The sequence below is a fragment of the Haliotis rufescens genome, unplaced genomic scaffold (genome assembly GCF_023055435.1).
Source record: "Haliotis rufescens isolate VD_foot unplaced genomic scaffold, xgHalRufe1.0.p SCAF_12, whole genome shotgun sequence".
In the NCBI taxonomy this organism is placed as follows: Eukaryota; Metazoa; Mollusca; class Gastropoda; order Lepetellida; family Haliotidae; genus Haliotis; species Haliotis rufescens.
In genome coordinates this window covers 15,668,984-15,690,744 of record NW_025963802.1, presented here as the reverse complement: position 1 = coordinate 15,690,744, position 21,761 = coordinate 15,668,984, and the positions used below count along the sequence as shown (strand labels likewise).

The following is a 21,761-nucleotide window of genomic DNA, read 5'->3' as shown; positions in this document are numbered from 1 at the left end:
ACTGGAGAGGTACTTCCCCAAGTCAGGATGGACCCTCAGTGACACTGGAGAGGTACGTCCCTAAGTCAGGATGGACCCTCAGTGACACTGGAGAGGTACTTCCCCAAGTCAGGATGGACCCTCAGTGACACTGGAGAGGTACGTCCCTAAGTCAGGATGGACCCTCAGTAACACTGGACAGGTACTTCCCAAAGTCAGGATGGACCCTCAGTGACACTGGAGATGTACTTCCTTAAGACATGGCTGTCTAGAATGGTGTCACAGGGGTAGAATTAACTAGATGGATTTACAGATGTACTGTGATCCCATATATAGAACAGCCCCTTTCAATCTTTGTTCTATATTCACTCAGGATACATTAACTGACCAAGACTATCTGGCTAGCAATATTTCCTACCACAAGCATACTGGGACAACGCTTGACTGAGGTACATGTTACCACATGTTTGCTATTCTAGTAATAGCAGAATGATGTTAATGACAAACTTTGGTATTCTGAAATGAGGACGTATTTGTTCTAATTATACTTTACAAATGAGAACCAGCTCTTATAAATCTCAAAAAAATATGTGACCAAGTTTCCACACATTCTCGTAATATTCCACAATGGAAGCTCATGTCATATCACACAGCAACAGTAACACCTCTCACTGTGATAAACTGAAATGAATTAGTACAATATGGTGTAGTTCTCATTGGTCCAGCCTAGTCATGAAACTACACATTCAATAGTATGGCTGACAATATAACATGGATTTCTAATAAAAGTTGAAAACACTGACTAAAACTGTAAATACTTGTTATTTTGGTTAAAATGTACACAATCAACAATCCTCCATGATTAAAACTGAGCGACTACATAATGGATCAAGCAAGGTATAACAATGTGACTAGTATGAATATCTCCCAGGCTTAAAGCATGAGACTTGTATGACATCTTAAATAATCATTACCCAACAAACAAGGTGGGCTCACAGTGACAAAAATTTACATTTTCTCATTTCAAGGTTACACAATTTCTATTACCATATTCAATGCAATAAGCGCCCCCGCTTTAATAAGCGCCAACGGCGATATTTGCTAATATATTGGCTAGTGAACAATCCCCAATTAGCATCCCTTCCGATTGATCAATGTACACAAGACTTATTTATTCGTGTATAATACACACTCGTGTGTTATATGCACCCTTAATTATAGGCAATTAAATTCTGGAAAAATATATCTGTCGTATATAAACAGTCAGGCCGTCAGCATAAACCACGAAATTTATCTTTCAACTCCACCAAAATAATATTCTAATAAGAGACCCCTATTTCTAATTTTGAGAGCGCCCTGGGCGATTATTACGTCGAATACGGTATCTCTACCTGATAACATCACAACTCTTTCAGAAACAATTTTACTCAAGATGTAGAAAACTTATACAGAGATATTCTTGACTACCAAATTTTTACAATACTGCCCAACAATAATTTTCACTGGATTTATTTAAAGAAGTTTTTCTTCCATAAAAGATCTTTGAACTACGTTGCTTATATCATTGCACGAATGAGGTTATAAAGAGTTTCGTGGAAGGGTTTTACAACTTTAATTACAAAACGCTGCAATAATTCTATGACATAACTCTGTGGACACGCAATGTTTGAATGCCAAGTCAAGTAAACCTGATCAAGGATGACAAACATGATCGTTCAAATAATTTGACCTACAGAAAGAATGTAAGTCCCTGGGGTTTGAATGAGAATACAATTATCAGTGATAGAATTGGATTGACAAGGAGGAGAAAGATTCATAAGTAATGTACATGTGATAGAACCACACGATCATCATAGAAAGGCATGTAAGGAAGACTTATTTGAAGAGGAACAAAGAGGCAGATTACAAGGGAAAAAATTCTGGATAATGTCCCATTTGGCAATAAAACAACAATATAACCAGAGCTGTGTGACTGAAATATCAATGACAATCAAGTGGTCGGCAGTGTGAGCAACGATCAGCACCACTGAGAGTGGTCTCCCCTGATGGCACCCACCATACTAGTCCCACATAGCAGTTGTTGTGACCACTTAATCCCACCTTGGCTTTATACATTACTACTTGACAAACCTCAACAAAAACGTGGAAGAACACCATGTTTTGGGACAGTAGGCATTCCACAAGCGATGGAAGAATCAAGTCCAAAAACAGTTGGCTGCAGTGGAGTATGACATTCATGGTCTACATGTATTTTTCAAATGCTGTGGATGTGTTCACATGAGTGATTTCATTGCAAAGGATTAGACATCTCCCACTGCTTATATCTACCGGTATTAATCAGACTTACTTGTCCTACTGATATTGTCCTCAGCAGTAAAAGAAGTGTCAAACCCTAAATTAGGAGTGAGTGAGTTGGGTTTAACGCCACTTTTAACATTATTCCAGTTATATCGCAGAGTGTCAGCGTAATGTGGGAGGAAAGCCCGAAGTGATGCAGGTCTCAGACATTTACCACTTTGATGAAACCCTCGAGCACGGGTATGGAGCTGACAAACCTAGAAACATAATAGCAGCGAACCGGGATTCGAATCCACAATCATAGGTTTCTGACATGCCCAAAGGGATGCAACTCTGCACATCAAATCGCGGCACCTCAGGCAACTCGGCCACCCTTAAAGTGATAAATGTTATCCCTTTGTTGAAACCAATCACTGGGGTACTGCAGACAGTAGATAATTATCATGGCAAAAATGAGATTCAAACCCACACTGTTGATCCTGGCACAGAATTGCAGTATGACAATGCATTGCAAAACATCTGTGGTTCATATGTTTCAGCAGGAAGGTGACATTGAAATGAGCTTTATGGAGACAACCAACAGTCTCCAATAATCATAAAATGCAATTCCGTCAAAACCAACTCTATACTTTTTGTATGGAAAAAAGTTCTAATAGTCATGTAACTGAACTATTTTTAACAATGTTAAACATAATGCTACCCCCTTCCTCATTCCTGTCTCTAAATTGCCACTATACCATAAATCACAACTATCACCCTGACCTGATTTCAATGTCACTGCCTCAATCAACCCTTTGAGATAGTATATAAGTATGTGTAAAAACACAATAGCTATCCTGTGCTACGTCAGAAAAAAATATGCACCTCCTACGAGGTATTTGGATGTTTGACCAACATTGTCCAACACTGTCACATATTTTGAAGGACATCAACAGATTTCAAGCATATTTAGCCCTATTGTTAACTATCACTATCAGGATCTGGAGGCCAGACACTTTGAAAAATACTAATTATATATTTTAAAATGATAATTTTCAAGTAAATTATCCAGGACATTTGTTTCAGAAAAGTGGAGATGGAATAAGAAAAATTCTCACTGTAGAAACAAATGGTTAAATGAGCTACACGGACAATGTTACTCCTTCCTTGTCAAGACAAAGACCAATCAGAAACTCATGAGATTAATGAAGGAGATGCAGTAAACACAACCATGTTAACAAGTAACAGTATGTGTCAAAAAGGGATCCAAATCTCAATTGTTCTATTGCAATTGTGTAAAAATGCACACATAACATCAAAAACACCCTCAACATCAAGTTTGATGAAAATGAAAAAGCTTATTCAGCAATTTTCGCAAGGTCAGTTTTTTACCACAAATATGAAGGAGGCTCTATGTTTTGGTAGCAAGCAACACATCAGACATAAGATTCACATCATTAATTCATTATTACTCAAAATGTTCCAAGGTTCTAATAACAGCAGAAAACTAACTTCACCTTGATAGGTCAGAGAAGATGTTATTATTCATAAAGAGCATCTCTATTGAAAGGAAATCCATGTGAAAATTAGATAGGTTATCAATATTCAACAATATTCAACAGCTTTCACACATAAGCTGGTAGATAGAATAATGAATAAACTGGTTATACCTAAAAATATATATCTGAAAAAAAGCAAAAGAATTCAGCATATCTTTCTCATTGTATTATTGTGAGCATATTTATGACAAAATAACCTCTTTTTGAAAAGTAGAGAAAGTTACTGGATAACTAGAACATGACTAAATGATGAATTCTTATAAATAGAAATATATAGAAAAACAATCAAGAAAATATAGTAAATTTGGCAAAGTAAACTAATAATGCGCTCAACTACCCTTCAACTGCTGTGAAAACCTGAAGTAGTTTTCAGTATCAAGTAATGACAGAATGAAAGATCCTTTATGAAAAGAATAACCTGACAATGTGATCATCAGATTCATAAACCTTTTAAAAAGATATCCAGCAAAAGTTCAAAAAGAGTTTCACTTAAGAAGCAGTTTGTCACATTCTTCAGAAGCAAATATCTAACACTGAATCAGAATCCGACTGCAGCAGTAATTCTCAAAAGGAAATAATAGCATTTGAGGAGGAGGAAGGGGGATATGGGGAAAGAGAAAGAGGAAGGGGGAGAGGGAGAGGAGGAAGGGGGAGAGAGAGAGGAGGAAGGAAAGCTTCATCATACGCCAAACATTGTAATTTGTAAAGAATTAAAGAGGCCCCCACACAAGGAAAATCTTTATTTGTTCAAAATGATTCTCCATTGCATTCCATGGCCAATACAGATAACTTAGAGGCCATTAATAATTCAAAAAGGTGTCATGCCAATGTCTTTAAATCATTTAGCATATACTGCATTAGATGCTAAAATGTTGAATAAATACTTTGTAAGAAATAGTAGGTAAACAGGCAAATCCCTGTAAGTTGTGGGTCAGGAGTCAGTATCATATTCAGATATTCTAACTCCATATATATCTCTGGTAAGTCATTCAAAAATAGCCCTGCAGTATAAACCTGTTACATTGGAAATAAATAATATTAACCTGATTTACCAAAATCTGCATAATTGCAGGATATCATATCATTCCATGATCCAATGGAAATCATCACAGTTGAAACTTTAAATTCAACTCACTTCACACTATACAGAAAGTAACATGAAACAGATTAGACATGGACCATGTTCCGAGGCAACGGAAGAGGAAATGAATTTGGTCCTCTAACAGTCAAATCCAGATTTGATGAAAATAAAGGGATAATAAACAGCAATTACAAAGTCAATAAGCAGCCTGCCAGCAAATGGTTAGTAATTTAACTTATTTGTTTCTGTGAATTCCAAATTTAGAGAAAAAAAACTTATTCCAAAAATCCCTTGGATTTCATCTTATCTGGAGATGACTAACCATATGTCACCATTTGAACACCAGTTTGGATCAACCAAGCTGATTAATACAAATATGTATTGAAATCTACTGGCCACTGTAAGAGATGCATCACAAGCATTTATTGAACACCTAACTTACATAATCCACTTTGTTATCAAGGCTCATTTTTGTTCTCAACAACTTAAAGCTGACAGTTACATAGCACCAGGGACTAACAAATACATTTAGCCAATCTTTATCACTTACTCCCTGATATATTCAATAGATATCTCAAAACTGTTCTAATGTCAAAATTCAATGGACATGATAAAACAGGCTCACATATTTTTTTCAAATAAAATGTAACCTCTAAAAGATAGCCTTAATGATACAGAGATCTTCAATGGGCAAGCAAGTATTCTCTGAGCATCCGTTCTTTGATATGGCAAAGCTTTGATTTGTTCTCAAACAAGAATCTCATGTCCACAGGATATGGGTTGGTAATTGGAACAGTATAGGAATTAGCCTGGATGTAAGAAGATGGTGTTAGTGGTGAACACTCTCTCGAAACACATCGAAACACATCACATATACCTCAGATCTAACTCTTGCCATTCACATTTGCTACACAACAATTTCATACACTGATGTGACGTTGATTACCCTTTCATACACACATTACCTATGAGAAATCAACAAATTTCAGGCAAGGAACTTTGAATAATTCCTGCATATTTTCACATGATTTTCTGGTTTGTTTAACAATTTTGTTCCATGATTGAATTTTCCATGACATAACAAAATAACAAGAGATACCCTCAACACTATTGTCCCATAATCTTACCCTATACAAAAACAAACTGTGACATAATGAGGTTCAACCTTCTAAATCTCCGAACAGGAGGACACGAACAAATGCAGTCACTACAGAAACAAAGCACTTTTAATCCTAGTAATATCCAGTGGAGCTGCATAAAGAAATATGTCAAATTCACACAAACACAAACACAAACTCTCATTCACACAGGTACATAATCGAATAGATACTGCCCCTGCAAGGAGCTAACATAGATAACTATGCTTTATACACTATTGTGGTCTTCCTAGAGGTGATCATGTAAGTATTATGCTGATGTAGGATACCAGCCTACCATTAGCAGGATACAACACTGAGGCCCTTGAGCAAGGGAGATAACCCACCCTGAGCAAGGGGAGATAATCTGGAGTAACTCCTGCCTTGGAATTGGTTTATAATACTGTTGAGCATGGATTCAGCCCAAGTTTGTGTATTATCTGCCTTGGAAGAGAGTGAGTGAAGATGGTAGTGACAAGGATGCTGGTCAAATCTCTTGTAGTTGTTTTCATGATGAACTCGACTGAGGTAGCAATGCAGTAATGATCCGACACTGACAGTGAGGACAGCAAGATGACGACGACAACGATGACGACACCAACAACACAGGAGAAGACACACAGCCAAGAAGCCCAACGAAGCTGCACGAGACTACCATCTGTTTCACTGACAGAGCAAGCATGTCGTCAGCTGAAGGATGGGGGAGAAACAGCTTCTTGATTTGGAACAACACGCTACTGCACCAAAATGAGAAGTCCGGTGCACTGGTGTCAACCTCCTAGAAGTCCTTGGAGATCTGCCTCAAGCTAGCTGTAATTCTGGTCCTACATCTTCCTGGCAGATACATCCAAGACCTCTTGGACCTCACACTAATGTACCCATTGTCATTTGGCAAGCGGATGCATATATATATGTATATATCAGTAGGTTTGCACTCTAGTGAAAAGGTCCAAGTTGTATTTTTTTTGAGTGAACACTATATGAGGCAAGTTGATCTGACCATTTACCCTGCAGTGGTTATTTAGTCACCATGACGACACGACACGCTGACTTAGTGACATTGGATGACTCACAATGGCAGCATTGCCGCTGCCTCACAAGACTTTTCCACTGCTTCAACCATCCAATAGAATCTCTAGAACTGAGTCACAAGATGGTCAATCACACTCTACTGTTTCCATGGTAATGGGCCTTGGGCTGTACCCTGGAGAGGTTAATCCCTTAAGAATAATGATCTCTGTTCTGAAAATGAAAGAGGAATATATATACATCTTCAAACAAAATGATCAGAATAATATGTTCATGCTATAATCGCAGTTCAAAGTAGATCTTCACTGGCTCTACCTAGTCACTGTAGGAGTGAGTGAGATGGGTTTACCATTTCTTAAAAGTGTATTTCAGTTATGCCAGGTTAATGTGGGAGGAAAGACCAAAGTGATGTTGGTTGAAGACATTAGTTTCCATCCCAGAAGTAAATCAAGGATCATAATCTGGGAGAACCTTTTGTATAGTCACAGTACATTGTAGCAAGAGAGCACTGTTATTCTAACTTTTGTTTGTTTGTTGTTTAATGCCGCACCCAGCAACATTCTAGCTATATGACTGTGGGATTAAAACAATCAGGTCTGGACCAGACAATCCAGTGATTGATATCATGAGCATCGATTTAAGCAATTGGGATATGATGACATGCAAAAACATAGTCAGTGAGCCTGACCACCAGATCCCATTGTTCAACTCCTACGGCAAGCATAGTCACCTGTTATGGCAAGCATGGGTTGCTGAAGATCTTCATGGGACATTATTCTAACTGATAATATATGCAGTGATATAGTTTGATAATTACTGACTGCTGCAGAAAACAGCATTCATTCAGGTTTAATGTACTTAGGTTAGTGAATGTTAATACTTACCCTTCGCCTGTGAAATAACCTATCAAAGAAGCCCCGTTGTGGAGGTGGGGGTGGCATGTCTTCTATAAGATCTGGACTAGGTCCTCCATCATAAGCAAACTGATTCAATTCCTTATAGCACTCAGTCTCTATCATCTGGAAAACAGCATGGAATTTAATTTTACACATCTGTCAGGATATGGTTCTTACATCAAGAACAAGAGAGATGATACAATATAATAAACTAATACACTTTCTGTTATTTGATCATTACAAAATATTTATTTCATACAAACATTCTGTTCTTTCTAACTGTGACACTACAAATCTTTCATAAATGATTTGAAACATATTTATGTCATCTCAAACCAAGTATCTACCGTATTTTCTTGAGTATAGTGCGCACTTTTTTTCGAAAAAACACAGCTGTGTAGAAGGGGGTGCGCATAATACACGAATTATGAGTTTGGATGTTTTTTTCCCCCATGGAAAGACATTACCGTGAGCACGAAACACCGGGAATACCATGTCAACAAATCCATACTGAAGTACGCAAAATAATTATGTAATTACACTGTCTGGCTATAAAAAAAGTTCTTTGTATATCAGGACTTATGTTTGTAACTTATTTCATTGATTTTATTCAAAATTCCTTATAATCTGATAATATTGTTTTTATTAATTTCGGCGAAATCGTGTGTGAAGCGATCGGAAGATCGCACAACTCACCGTTATTAACAGCAACCACGGTCAGAATACCGCTATTGACGCCTTGAAACAAACTTTAGTTGACAGGGAATGGATACATATATCATAAATGACATACTTTGACTCGTTAAAAGTCATATTTGTTTTTGTTTGACGATTCTATGTCAACATGAAATTCTCGCGATCACGTATCATGTGCGCGTGAGCCTTGACGGTGACTGGTCAGACATGTTCCATGTAAAAAATAATACCCGGGAATAGCGATCAGCTGCTTCGCTTAGGGTTATTATTATTTTAAATATGTTTATTAAAGGTTGCATATAATTAAGAAAATAATGGAATATATTATTCCTGATAAATAAAATAGTTTCAGATACAATTGTTGCCGATCCTTGCATTAAAAATCTTATAAAGTTATATCATTGGGTGTGTCTTGACCGAATCACCGGTCAATTCCAAGAAAACGTGTGTACAGCTGATTGCTGTTTCCAGCTTAGTTTACGAGAAAATACGCAAGGTAATCTTAATCCCTAAATATAAAACAATGCCTAGCAGAACAATAAATACTATTTAAACGGTAAATAAACATGTCTGGTGATTTTTTATCTCAAATTTCGAATTTGTACTGACAAAGTTTCTCAGCACCCGTTCGTTTGCCGGACTTCGCTGAAAGGGTACGGTGTAAAAAATTTCTGCGCATAATATTCAAATTTCTTTTTTTCCAAAATATTGAACCCGCTAGAGGGGGGTGCGCATTATACATGGGTGCGCACTATACTCAAGAAAATACGGTACATGTTCTGGTGGACTATGACACATAAATCATAAAAGTAACGATCAGCTGACAAGATTTAATTTTGGAAGGAATCTCCTGATAAAGTGTTTGTAAAGAACGACATTACTATTATGAAAAAAAATAATCAAATTTGCAACAATTCAAAGAATACATGATGATGAAAATGAACTTCAACAGGGACAATACCTCACTCTGCCATGGTATGGATACGCTGCCTGTGTTGAACTTGCTGTAGAAAGTGTCATCACTGGCATCTAGGTTGACACCCTTCACAGTGGAGAACTGTTCTATGTCCAACACATCCTTGCAGTATACTGCCCGAGGCTGAACAATTCAAAAACAATCATTCATTTATTTGGTTGGTTGGTTTGTTGTTTAACGCCGCACTCAGCAATATTCCACCTATATGACGGCAGTCTGTAAATAATCGAGTCTGGACAAGACAATCCAGTGATTGAAATCATGAGCATCGATCAACGCAATTGGGATCAATGACATGCATCAACCAAGTCAGTGAGCCTGACCACCCGATCCCATTAGTCGCCTTTTACGACAAGCATAGTCACCTTTTACGGCAAGCATGGGTTGCTGAAGACCTCTTCTACCCCGGAATCTTCACGGGTCCATTTATTTGGATAATGGATACTACAAAAGAGCTGACTCAATATTTTCTGTCATATGAAGATAATTCTTTGTCATACTGAAATGAGCTTAACCATCTTTGAGATAAACTCTTGTACTGAGTAGGACCAGCGTCTCAACTTAACATAAGGGGAAAGCCCAAATGTTGAAAAAATGTTAAATGGCGATGATATATTCCTTTTACGCTGTTGTTTTTTCCATAAAAGGATCTGTAATACACACAAGAAAGTATGGAATGTCATGTAAATGTTCAGGCTTAGTATAGGGCATTAATGAATATTACCTACAGATTGGTTAGAAGTGGATTAGGGAGCATTAATTTGAGATGGGCAGTTATTAGGGCACATACAGTAAATATTAGGTCAATCCGTCCACATTGTCCACATTACCAAAGGGTTACTTCAGTTCAAAATATACTTACATCTGGTACAAACGGGGGCTCACACATCCCAGCCTCTAGCCTTCTGAAGTTGATATTTTTGAAGAATGTGTGAGCCTTCACTTCAGCTGCTCCCTCTGAGTTGCACCCTAACCGACATGTGGGGTTCTTTTGTAGTAACTGTAGAGAATGTGGAATCAATGCATTGAGACAGTGTTATCATACTGTTAATGTCAGATGTTAAATGTTGTTGCTAAAAAGTGAACATTTCATTGAAACCTTTAACAAGTGGTTTCAACTTAATAACTTATCCATATCTAACCGAGTAGCACTATTCCATCTGTAAGTCAGTGGGAATTATTTTTAATGCAATAGTCTGGGCCAGTGAATGTAGTGATTGATGGCATGGACAGCAATGCATGTTGTTGAGGTAGGTTGACACACAAAAGGCTAGGTAACATTGTAACTAGCCGGATATATTCTAAGTCAGCTGTTGCCACAAGAACATGAAATGTGGACATAGTCTGCCCTGGAATCAACCCTCATGGGAACTACACCTGATGTTAACTAGCTAGAACATATTCTTAATTTTAATTTGTACAATATCAGTACAAGCTATTTACTCACCGCTTGACATACCGCCTGGCAGTCTTCTGAGAACTTAGAGGAGTAAGTCTCTGTGTCTTCCTTGACCCGTCGATCTACCTCGTCTCTCTTCACTTTCTCCTTCCGCGCCCGGAATGGCGCCTGAACAACAGAAGCATAGTTGACATAGAAGTACCACAGTGATTGAAACTGAATAACAGAAGCATTGTTCCCTCTTACTCCTTGTAAGTCAAAATTATTGGATCACCTACGTGTTCTATAGCTGGAGAGTGCGCCCGCATAGCGGAAGGTCCGGGGTTCGACACCCCTAGCCTCATCATACCAATAGACGTTAAAAGATGGTACTTGTTGCTACCCTGCCTGGCGCTCGGCACTAGGGGGCTAAAACAAGGGCTGGTCGGCTCGGAGTCAGTATACTGTGTCTGAGTGGGGTATTCATGTTAAACTAAGTCGGCATTAGTCCTAAATAGTACAAGCAGACACATGTGTATGCATGTCTTTATATAAGTGCAATAATCTTGGACGCGAGGTTAAACCCCATTTCACCTTACCTCAAAATTAGTATTAAAAATAATAGTAAAAAAAGTAGTCGAAATTAAGGAGTGATCTTGGGGTCCTTGGGGTTTGATCCTATAGCATTTGAATCTAGGGACTCTATCGATCTCAAATATTCAACATTTGGCTTATAATAAGAACCCCTTGACCATGTTGACTTTCATACTTGATTTGAAACACTGTACATCAGTTATTGACGAATACACTTTTCATCTTGAATATCAATAACTTAAATAATAACAGTGCAACATCCCCTGGCAGTTTTTTACCTTGCCCTCTATCATTTCATATATTATGCATCCTAGGCCCCACCAGTCCGGGCTCATTGTGTACCTCTCGTTCTTCACCACCTCCGGTGCTGAAAAAAAACAACATCACAAGCTGACAGGGAATTCTCCAAGGCTAAATATATTAACAAGAAATTTCTGCATCTACTCAAGTGGTTACTGATAATATCGATGTCTTCCAAAGCCACTGTCCATGCTGCCTGCAGAATTTTTTGTCCTTGATGAGCAAAATACTAAGTTCATGTCATAGCAGCAATAACAGCAACATTTTGAACAAAACATCAACAGGCTTCTTTTCAAAGTCATATGCCCTTTGTCTTATCACAAAGTCGTTAGCATCAAAGCATTCAAAACAAAACAAACAAACAAAAGCCTTGAGGTGAAAATGCAATTTACAGACAGATGAAAAAACATTACATGATATCATGAAATGGCTGATGATTGGTTGCTTGTTTGTTGCTTTATATAGCTCCAGGGTTTTACACGATGCAGGAATGTGTGGCCGGTACACACAAATGTGTAGAATGGACACATAAGGAAATATATACTGTGTCCTGAGGGGCGCAGAATAATATTCGTTGCACTAAATTCTTGACAAGAATTATAGAGTTCCTGTAATTAAAGTAATTACTAAAATCTTACAGTACAGTAGGCTACGTCTTGTCATTATTTTACAGGACCCTTATATTTCCAGTCACTAACCTTGAAATTAGTAATTGGGGGTCTTCTTTACCTGTAGTTTTGTAGTGAGTGAGTGAGTTTGGTTTAACGCCACTTTTAACAGTATTCCAGTTATATTGCGGCGTGTCAGCTTAATGTGGGAGGAAAGCCCGAAGTGATGGAGGTCTCAGACGTTTACTACTTCGGTGAAACCCACGAGCATGGGTATGGTGCTGACAAAGCTAGAAACATAATCGGGGCGAACCGGGAATCGAACCCACAATCATAGGTTTCTGGCGTGCCCAAGGGACGCAAATCTGCACAGCGAATCACGGCGCATTAGACGACTGGGCCACCCGCGCCCCCTGTAGTTTTGTATGTCATGGTGAAACCCTGAAGCACTTACCAATATTCCAGCTATATCTTGGCAGGGTCTAATTAATTGAATCTGGACCAGACAAACCAGTGGCTGACATAATTAACAGCCTCCCACATCACCGGAGTATAAGGCTATGTGCAATGAACCAAGTCACTTAGCCTGACTCATCCAATTTAGTCACCATTTACGACAAACAACAGAATGCTGAGGACCTACAACCACTACACATATTTTTCAGGAAGTTGAAAGTACTTACCCATGTATCCCACCGTACCAACACGCCCCCGTATCAACTCTCCAGCAGGAATTTCTACAGCCAAGCCTAAGTCTGATATTCTTACATGACCTGAAAACACAAAGTGTGAAACCCTCTTGCACAAGAAGTCACTGACATAGCCACTCGCCTGATAGACCGCGACTGGCGACAATCTGTACGGACTGGTTGCTTTAACCCCAAATCTAGTTATTTTACATAAGGCACTAGTCTGGATTGAGCTGCAGGCTAGATGGATAAAACCAATGGTGTCTACCCTTGAATGTGATTCCTGTATCATTCCCTATTCATAAGCTTGAAAACAGGTTTTAGGCAATAGACAGCTTTCAATGTTTAACAGAACACTCAATGCTGCCAAAATGTTTGGACTTCTGATTGTCTCTGATTACATCACAAAGGAAAGATGAAGTGATATAGATTAAATGTAAGTTACATTGTTTGTTTGTTTAATGCCACAATTAGCAATATTCCAGCTATATGACAGCGGTCTGTAAATAATCAAGTCTAGACCAGACAATCCAGTGATAGACATCATGAGCATCGATCCATGCATTTGGGATCAATCCCGATCCCGTAAGTCGCCTCTTACGACAAGCATAGTCGCCTTTATGGCAAGCATGGGTTGCTGAAGACATATTCTACCTTGGATCTTCACGGGTCAAATGTAAATCACAACAATTATTCTTACCATAATCATCTAATAATATATTTTCTGGTTTCAGATCTCTGGAAAGAAAAGACAAAATATTATTTATCACTGTTTTGTTATACATGTCATTTACACTAAAAATTCCATAATATTAACAAATAATTAAAACCTCAGTTGATAATTACTGGACTAATGGTGGATTACTGGTGAGATCTACAATGATCAAAATGATGAAAATGTGTCATTCAATGAGCCAGGGAACCTGGTAAACAGTGATTTTGGAGACGATGGCATTAGGACATTTTCATGATTTTATCAACTTTTGATAGGATATTTCTATACTACCTGTACTTAACTTCAGATAGGGATATTCTGAGTGTCTAGACAGGGTCTGCATGTGGCTGATAGTTGGGAGAAGTTGATATACAAATAGCATATAATACTGCCTTGGAACCGACTCATTTTCAGCATAATAACAATTGATAAGTAATTTATATAACATTCAATGGCTGCTGTCTAAAGTTTTGTAACAGTATGAAATATCTCAGTATCCCTATCAAAGGTTAGTAGTATATATCACTACCACAAGTGAAAAATATCCTCAGGAAATTTTGGATGAAACAATCTGAAACCCTGGCACGTCGCCAGCACAGCATGCTACTAATTCATGCTACTAGAGCACTGAGGCTCACATCTCAGTTCCAGCATCCGTACTGAAGATAGTGCAAGCATTTGTACCTTATACTTTAGTTCCCTTACGCGAGTACCACCAGTGTTAACCAGCCAGGACAACTTAAGTTGATATTTCCAAAATTACCATTACAGTGATCATAAAGCCACTGACAAAATTCATGGAACACTATTACCACTCACATTGCCTTACATTATCTCTGGCTTAAAATGTTTTAAGTAAATTAGACTTGTGGTAAATTCCATCCTGCACTAACTCACCTATAAACTATGTTTTCTTTATGTAAGTCTGCCAGCCCACATGTAATTTCTGCTGCATAAAACCATGCACGTTCCTCGGGGAAGCCTGGGTTGCCCATATTGTGGATGTGGAACTTGAGGTCACCCCCATTCATTATTGTTAACACTAGACATAGAGCTTCCTTTGTCTCAAATGCATAGGCTAAACTAACCTGAAAGAAAACGAAATAGTTTATGAGAAACACATCCACCGACAAAGTTGGTGTCAAGCTTAATATTCAAGGATACAAATGTCAGGAAGTGGTACCAGTTCAGGTACTAGTCCATGTATCATTTGTATAAACTAGTCATAAGCACAATGTTTGTTTGTTGTTGAACGCCACACTCAAGCCAAATGACGGTGACCTCAAAGTAATCGAGTCAGGACCAGACAAACCAGTGATAAAGAAGGCCAATCTCTGCACAAGTCCATCTGACATTGCCTCTCAGTTCCGAGTCCACTCTAAACTGTTGATATTTAAAATATTTATCAACATGAGCCTGTACCCACACCGATATAAATTGGCACTAGTCTATAGTCCTTGCCAAACTGCCCAATAGTTAAGGTATGATAAGGACTAGTAGACATTTGCAATATGAAAGGGTTTTTCTATATGTTATTATAATAAGGACTAGTGAACTAAAAGTTTCTATCGCTGCATGACATAATGTATTGTTACACGTACCACAAAACGAGAGTTGATTTTCTGCAAGATCTGTTTCTCATTAAGAGCCATAGGTTCCCCCTTCCTCTTCTTGATTCGTTTCTTCTCTAGCTTCTTGCAGGCGTACATCTTGCCAGTGGCCCGCACCTGGCATGCGCACACCTCGCCAAACCCACCCTTACCAAGTACTCGATACATCCGGAACGTGTTCTTGGTCACAGGTTGACTGAACAGATAATATATGTCAAACATTAATATCAATTGGTATTATTCTCCACACAGGGAATGTTGCCAATAACTGATGTGTCAAACCATAATTGCAATTTGTAGTACTCTTCTTGTACTACCATAATGTAAGCCATTAACAGCTGATGAGTCTCGTGGTCTCTCCAAGCATTAGGCTGACTTGAGTATTCACATCATACAGACAGAACAAGCCTTAGGAATGTCCCTTGCCGAACTACCTTAAGGTAAGGTCTTGGCAAGCGAAAACATCCATAAATGTTAAATTACTGGGCCCCATTCCTCAAAGCGATCTTAGCGCTACGATGATCGTAAACCTATTTTAAAGTATGGGACATACAATCACCTTAGTGCTAAGATCACTTTGTGGAACGGGGCCCAGAACTTTTATTAAATAAGTTGATGGTCTTTCTTTTTGAAAGTGAATCACAAATTTTAGGAGATTGGTGATGGGTTATTGTAGGGCAGGATCATATAGGCTTGAGGGCACTGTGAATGTTGTGAATTTTATAGCAAACCCGGAAGTACTAGAGAATCTTCATAAGCTGGATGTTACTTCTGTTGATCACGTTTTTCACCCCAATGTAGTGCAATACTTGGGTTGCAAATTGACATATTGTATCATGGGCAATAATACAATGTATCACGATACAGGGGTTGTAAATCAATGTATAGTATCACGGATCTCCTATCACAATTCAATAGACATTACACCACTTATGATTACTTCTTGCACCATCCATAATGAGATAATAATGAGTGTAATGCTTCCATGAATGTTTGTATATGTGAAATCAACATTTATTATCACGTGAAAAAACACTTCACACTTCTGCGTACCTTTCTAACCATTTCCATTGCAAATAGCGTTTGAAAAACATGCTCTCCAGAAATTCTGTGAAGGGTTCAGAGTTCAGGTAATCCTCCATGACCCTGTAACAAAACAAATAGAAATGAGATTTTACATGCACAATAAGAAAACTAACCAAGTCTTTGGGAGCCTAGTCTTCCATCATATATAAAAAAATTATCAAAATGTGTTTGTCAATGATTTCATGAAAGAATATATGTCATAATGTATTTCCTGAGCTAATACTGACATGAGTTCAGGGATTTATCTAGACCTGCTCAAATGACGATATTCAGCTTTAAGTCTGCAGCCAATGTCGGATTCATGTTGTTCTAGTAATAACCAATATTATAGTTTTGAGATGACCTGTACTTCACTAGTAACAGGACCAATAAAGAGGATCGAAGAGGTCATAATGCTAATAAGTTTTACTCTTAAGCATAAACAAAATCAATTTGAAAAAAATCCCCATTTTTACGAAAATATTGATTTGTTCCCAATTAGCCTGCCAAGAGCACCAACTTTGGAATCCTAGATAAATTCCTGTGAGTTTAAGCAAATCAGTAGGAATCACATAAAAAATGGTCCTTTTTTGTCCAAACTCTTTAATTAGCTATGGTGAATAAGGATCGTCTTCAGATATTAAAACAGTGTCCTGAGGCTAAATGGGTCTACCTCACTACATACAGTAAACACTGATATACTGTGATGTCATTAGCATTGGGACATCATATCATACAAGAGTATCCATGATGCATAAACACCCAAAGAGCGAGTAAAAAACAAATTTCTAAGGCTGAGATGCATGCTAGAGACTGCACTGTTCTGTTTCTTTTGACGGACATAGCACACACTGCAAATATTCTGCAGACTGATGATCAATATAATACCTTGCTTACTCCTAATATCGTGAAATCAGGGCCCACTGGGTGAGTTGAAATGGGTTTTAACATCGCGTCCAAAATTATTGCACTTATATAGCGATGTGTGTGGTGTGGTGTGGTGTGGTGTGGTGTGGTGTGGTGTGGTGTGGTGTGGTGTGGTGTGGTGTGGTGTGGTGTGGTGTGGTGTGGTGTGGGTACTAGCCCGGACTAATGCCAATCATATAGTGCTAGCCCACTGAGATACCATGCCACAGTTAACTTGAATATCCCACTCGGAATACTGACTTCGAGCCAACCTGTCCTTGTTTTAGCCCCTTATGCCAAGCGCCAGGCAGGGTAACAACAAGTACCATCTTTTTTAACGTCTTTTGGTATGAAGCCGCCGGGGGATCGACCCTCGACTGTCCACTCTCCGGGCGTATGCTCTGCCACTAGACCCAAGGAGGCTGACTGGCCCACTCAGGATTCCAGAACAGAACAAGTGATTTATCGTTTAGACGATCATAACTCCCATACTAATACAGTAACTTTTGACAGTCTTGTCGCTGAGATGGCTTTGTGGAATAGTTCCAGATCTTCAATACCCTGTTTGAGTTGACTAGTGAGGAAAGGATGGTAATGACGTGCGACGTGAGTCCCGTTCCACAAACAAGTCTTACCGCTAAGATGATCGCAACGATACTTCAACATGGACAACCATATTGTTAAGATCGCATTGTGGAACAGGTGCCTGGCTTATTTTGTGTCAAAGCACCCTGACCATGTGAATGTTTGCTCATATTATTATCATTTTCAGGCTCATTTGCAGCTTAAGACATTCAAACACAATCAGAATCACTAAGATTTAACATCACACTTTCTGTGAGCTACACCAATATTCTACTGCCCTCACCCTGAACATGAGCTGAAGAGTTCCTTGCTTGAATTTTTGACTGCCATGGCCTCTTTGACAGCAAGGATCTGGTTCCCGTTAATCTGACTCAAGTAGTCATTGGACTGCAACAGTATGAACGACAGTTGATGAAAATGTAATAGGATTTGGACATAAATTGCAAACAAGGAACACAAATGCTGGATACTAAGATAGTCGGAATTATGAAACTTGGTATTGAAATTGTCACGTATCATGACCTGCGGATACTTGCTGTTTTGTATTGGCACTGGTGTCAACGATTTTTCATTACTGTAATAAACAGGCTAATCCCCAAACTTTGACAAATGAAACAGACCTATTCTGTCGACCCTATGGTACAAGTATAAATAGGATGTCTTGATACAAATATTTTATGTAACACCAGTGTTGGGATTGTCCTTACAGTTTCATTTTTTAGTGTTTAGAATTGTTAACAGACCGTAGGACAGATAACTTGCCATTTTAGTTGCCCTGTCTTAAACCAGGTGAGCTAACTACTAGGGCTGGTGATATAGATCGATAATCGTAATTATCATCGATGGAAGAAGGTTGTGACGATTATCGATATGAATATAATGCTATCGATAATGACATGTATTTTTTCGACAAATAAAAGTTTTTACTGCAACACATTTGACTTATTTGTTTTGCTGTCCTTGTAATTATCGCTAGATATAAACAGATTCACCCTAACATACAGTTTTCTCCCCTTCGCTTTATGTTTAGTCGCAAATAATAATCAAATGTTTGAAAAAGTAAAAAGTTCTGCTTTGAATCGAACGACGACGCCATTACGTGTTGTTAGTGGGTAATTACAAATGTAGTCACTGGCATCTAAATGCGGAGTCATGATTTTAGAAAATATGTATATTTTCGAAATAGTATGAAGTATCATGATTAAAATAGGTTTCATAATACTTTAATTCTTAAAAAGAATTCTTCCCATTTTATTTCATAAAATTTCAAATTTTATGTCTATTTGGTAACTACGTATTCCAGTCTGTTTCGATTTTGTCAATGATCATAGTTTTCGTTTTTGCCGGTATTCTCAACTCACAGCCCACGTGGGGTTTGACATTTTTACGATATGGCAGCAAAAATTCCTAATTTCCCCGTTATAATCGCACGATGTTTGTTTAATATCAGTCTGCCACCCAATCTATTACGTATCACACCTGTGAACCTAGTACAACCTACTACGTAGCACACACCTGTACACACCTGACATTCACAATGGCGGAATATTTGATGATTTTTTATCTGAATAGTTTCGTGAATACTGTACATAAATGACAAACGACTATATCAGATGAAATTTTGTAGAATTTTCCTATTCGGAATATTCTATAAGTAATACGTTACCACTGTTATACCGAGGCTGTTGTCTCCCACAACTGCTGCTATAGCGAAATCTACCACAGAGATCTCAATTACCTCATGCAGCACGTGCGTAGCAACCTAGCTGCCATGTGACACCCTTCACTCTTGTCTCCTGCGAGAGCAAGTGCTCGGGGGACGGACGGGCGGGCAGCAGCCCAGTGGTAACGTATTACTTATAGAATATTCCGAATAGGAAAATTCTACAAATTACATTAAGTAATACGTTACCACTGTTATACCGAGGCTGACTACCACAGTAGGCGGTGGGGAGCACCTACAACCCGAATCCTGACTGCTAGCGTTCCTTCCGACCAGCGGAAGTAAACACCAAGGCGGAAGCACTCGATGCGCATGCACCTAGCTAGGCGTTACCCTATAGGAATACCAAAGCACTGTCAAGCGCATACCGTAAGGCTCAATCGTCATTGCCAAAACGATTGGTGACTCCAAACGGCCCCACTGGATAGGTATTTCATCGCCGCAGCGGATGAGAACACTGTATCCGCGTGAGCTTAATCTTAGATCAGGTTAAACAGTCGAAAAGAGGGAAATTAATTTCATTCAGACCGTATATCCCAGAGCAAGCCTACTTAAAGTATGCATTAGGCGCGTGACCTAATTCCAGTATTTGTAAGCATGCATCACAAGGTTGGGATACACGACAGACAATTAAAGACATAATTGTCAAAATACAAATAAGGACAAAGCACACAAAAAGCCGCCCTCACCTGTGGTGTGAGTGCGCTGGTTTGCGGGACCCCAACTCCTGTACCCACGGCAGTGGGAACATTGGAGTAGACCCAGATTGACCACCGTGCAAGGTCAGACGCCTGAGGAGTTCGGAATTGCGCTGGGCACACCCCTTAGGTGCCCGCTTGCGCCGCGATCCGCGGGCCAAGACGGTGCACACTCTCCACGACGGCATCAGCGACCTGTTTGAGGTAATGATTGGCAAAAACCGAGTCAGAACGCCAGTAACAACCTCGTAATATTCTGCGAACAGAGATATTCGAGTGTAGGGCAAATGTTGCCGCTAGCGCCCTGATCTCGTGCGGGTTTGACCCCGCTACCGGTAACCCCCGAGACCGGTACGCCAGATTGATGACAGAACGAAGCCACAACGCAATCGAGTTGCGAGGTATGTCAACCGTGCGATTAGGGTTACACGATATGAACAGACGGTCACGCCCTTGTCTACGTTCATTCGAAGCCTTAAGATAATACTTAAGGGCCCTAACCGGACACAGCGCTCTGTCCTCAGTATCAGCAGGATGTAAGATTTCTTTGAGTGATCTTACAGTGAATTCTCTCTCCGTTTGCCCGACTCTCTGATTCTTGGCGACGAAGCCCATGAGCAGGCCCAGGCGGACCGCTCCTTCGTCACCCCTATCGAATCGTACCTTGGCGACATCGAGTGCATGAATTTCGGATACACGTGCCGCCGTGGCAAAGGAGAGGAGAAATGCTGTATTCCAAGTCACATGCCGGAACGAAGCACTATGCAAGGGTTCATACGGAGCTTCCGTAAGTGATTGCAACACTAGGGAAAGATCCCAGGCCGGTGCCCGAAGGCGGCCCTTCTTAAGAACGTGCTGTTTGAAACCCTTGATAATACCCCGTATCACCGGCTCTTTGGAGAGACTGGTACCCATAGCAACGTCCCGTACCGTAGCAACGGACGAGACATAGTTGGCAATGGAACCCCCGGAGAGTTTCCGGGTCTCTCGCAAGTGAGACATGAAACGAGCAATATCCTGCACAGATACCTTATCTGGCGAATGAATGTGATGTTTACAACACCACTTCGTGAAAATAACCCAACGTGCATTATACACCTTCTGGGTAGAATCACGATGCATACTAACGTATGCCCGAGACGCCCGGCGAGAAAAAACTTTACTCCTCAGACGCTCGGTGACAACATCCACGCGTGCAGATTGAACTGCCCTGCGTTTGGATGAAGCTGACGGGTGTGAGGGTGGATCAAGAGATCCGGTC

The 21,761-nt window shown here is 39.4% G+C and overlaps 1 protein-coding gene across 1 annotated transcript in view; it reads right to left on the bottom strand.

Moving 5' to 3' along the window:
• Positions 1-2,920: 2,920 nt before the first annotated feature.
• Positions 2,921-21,761, bottom strand: part of LOC124146082 (G protein-coupled receptor kinase 5-like) — a 47,781-nt gene continuing 28,940 nt past the window's right edge. The window contains exons 5-16 of the mRNA XM_046516151.2: positions 18,363-18,466; positions 16,577-16,669; positions 15,515-15,719; positions 14,811-15,001; positions 13,899-13,936; positions 13,193-13,282; positions 11,880-11,968; positions 11,077-11,196; positions 10,492-10,629; positions 9,615-9,752; positions 7,946-8,080; positions 2,921-7,274 (exon numbers count right to left, since the gene is read on the bottom strand). Of these exons, the coding sequence (XP_046372107.1) occupies positions 7,254-7,274; positions 7,946-8,080; positions 9,615-9,752; positions 10,492-10,629; positions 11,077-11,196; positions 11,880-11,968; positions 13,193-13,282; positions 13,899-13,936; positions 14,811-15,001; positions 15,515-15,719; positions 16,577-16,669; positions 18,363-18,466 (1,362 nt within the window). The 3' untranslated portion in view covers positions 2,921-7,253. The remainder of the gene's footprint in view (positions 7,275-7,945; positions 8,081-9,614; positions 9,753-10,491; positions 10,630-11,076; positions 11,197-11,879; positions 11,969-13,192; positions 13,283-13,898; positions 13,937-14,810; positions 15,002-15,514; positions 15,720-16,576; positions 16,670-18,362; positions 18,467-21,761) is intronic.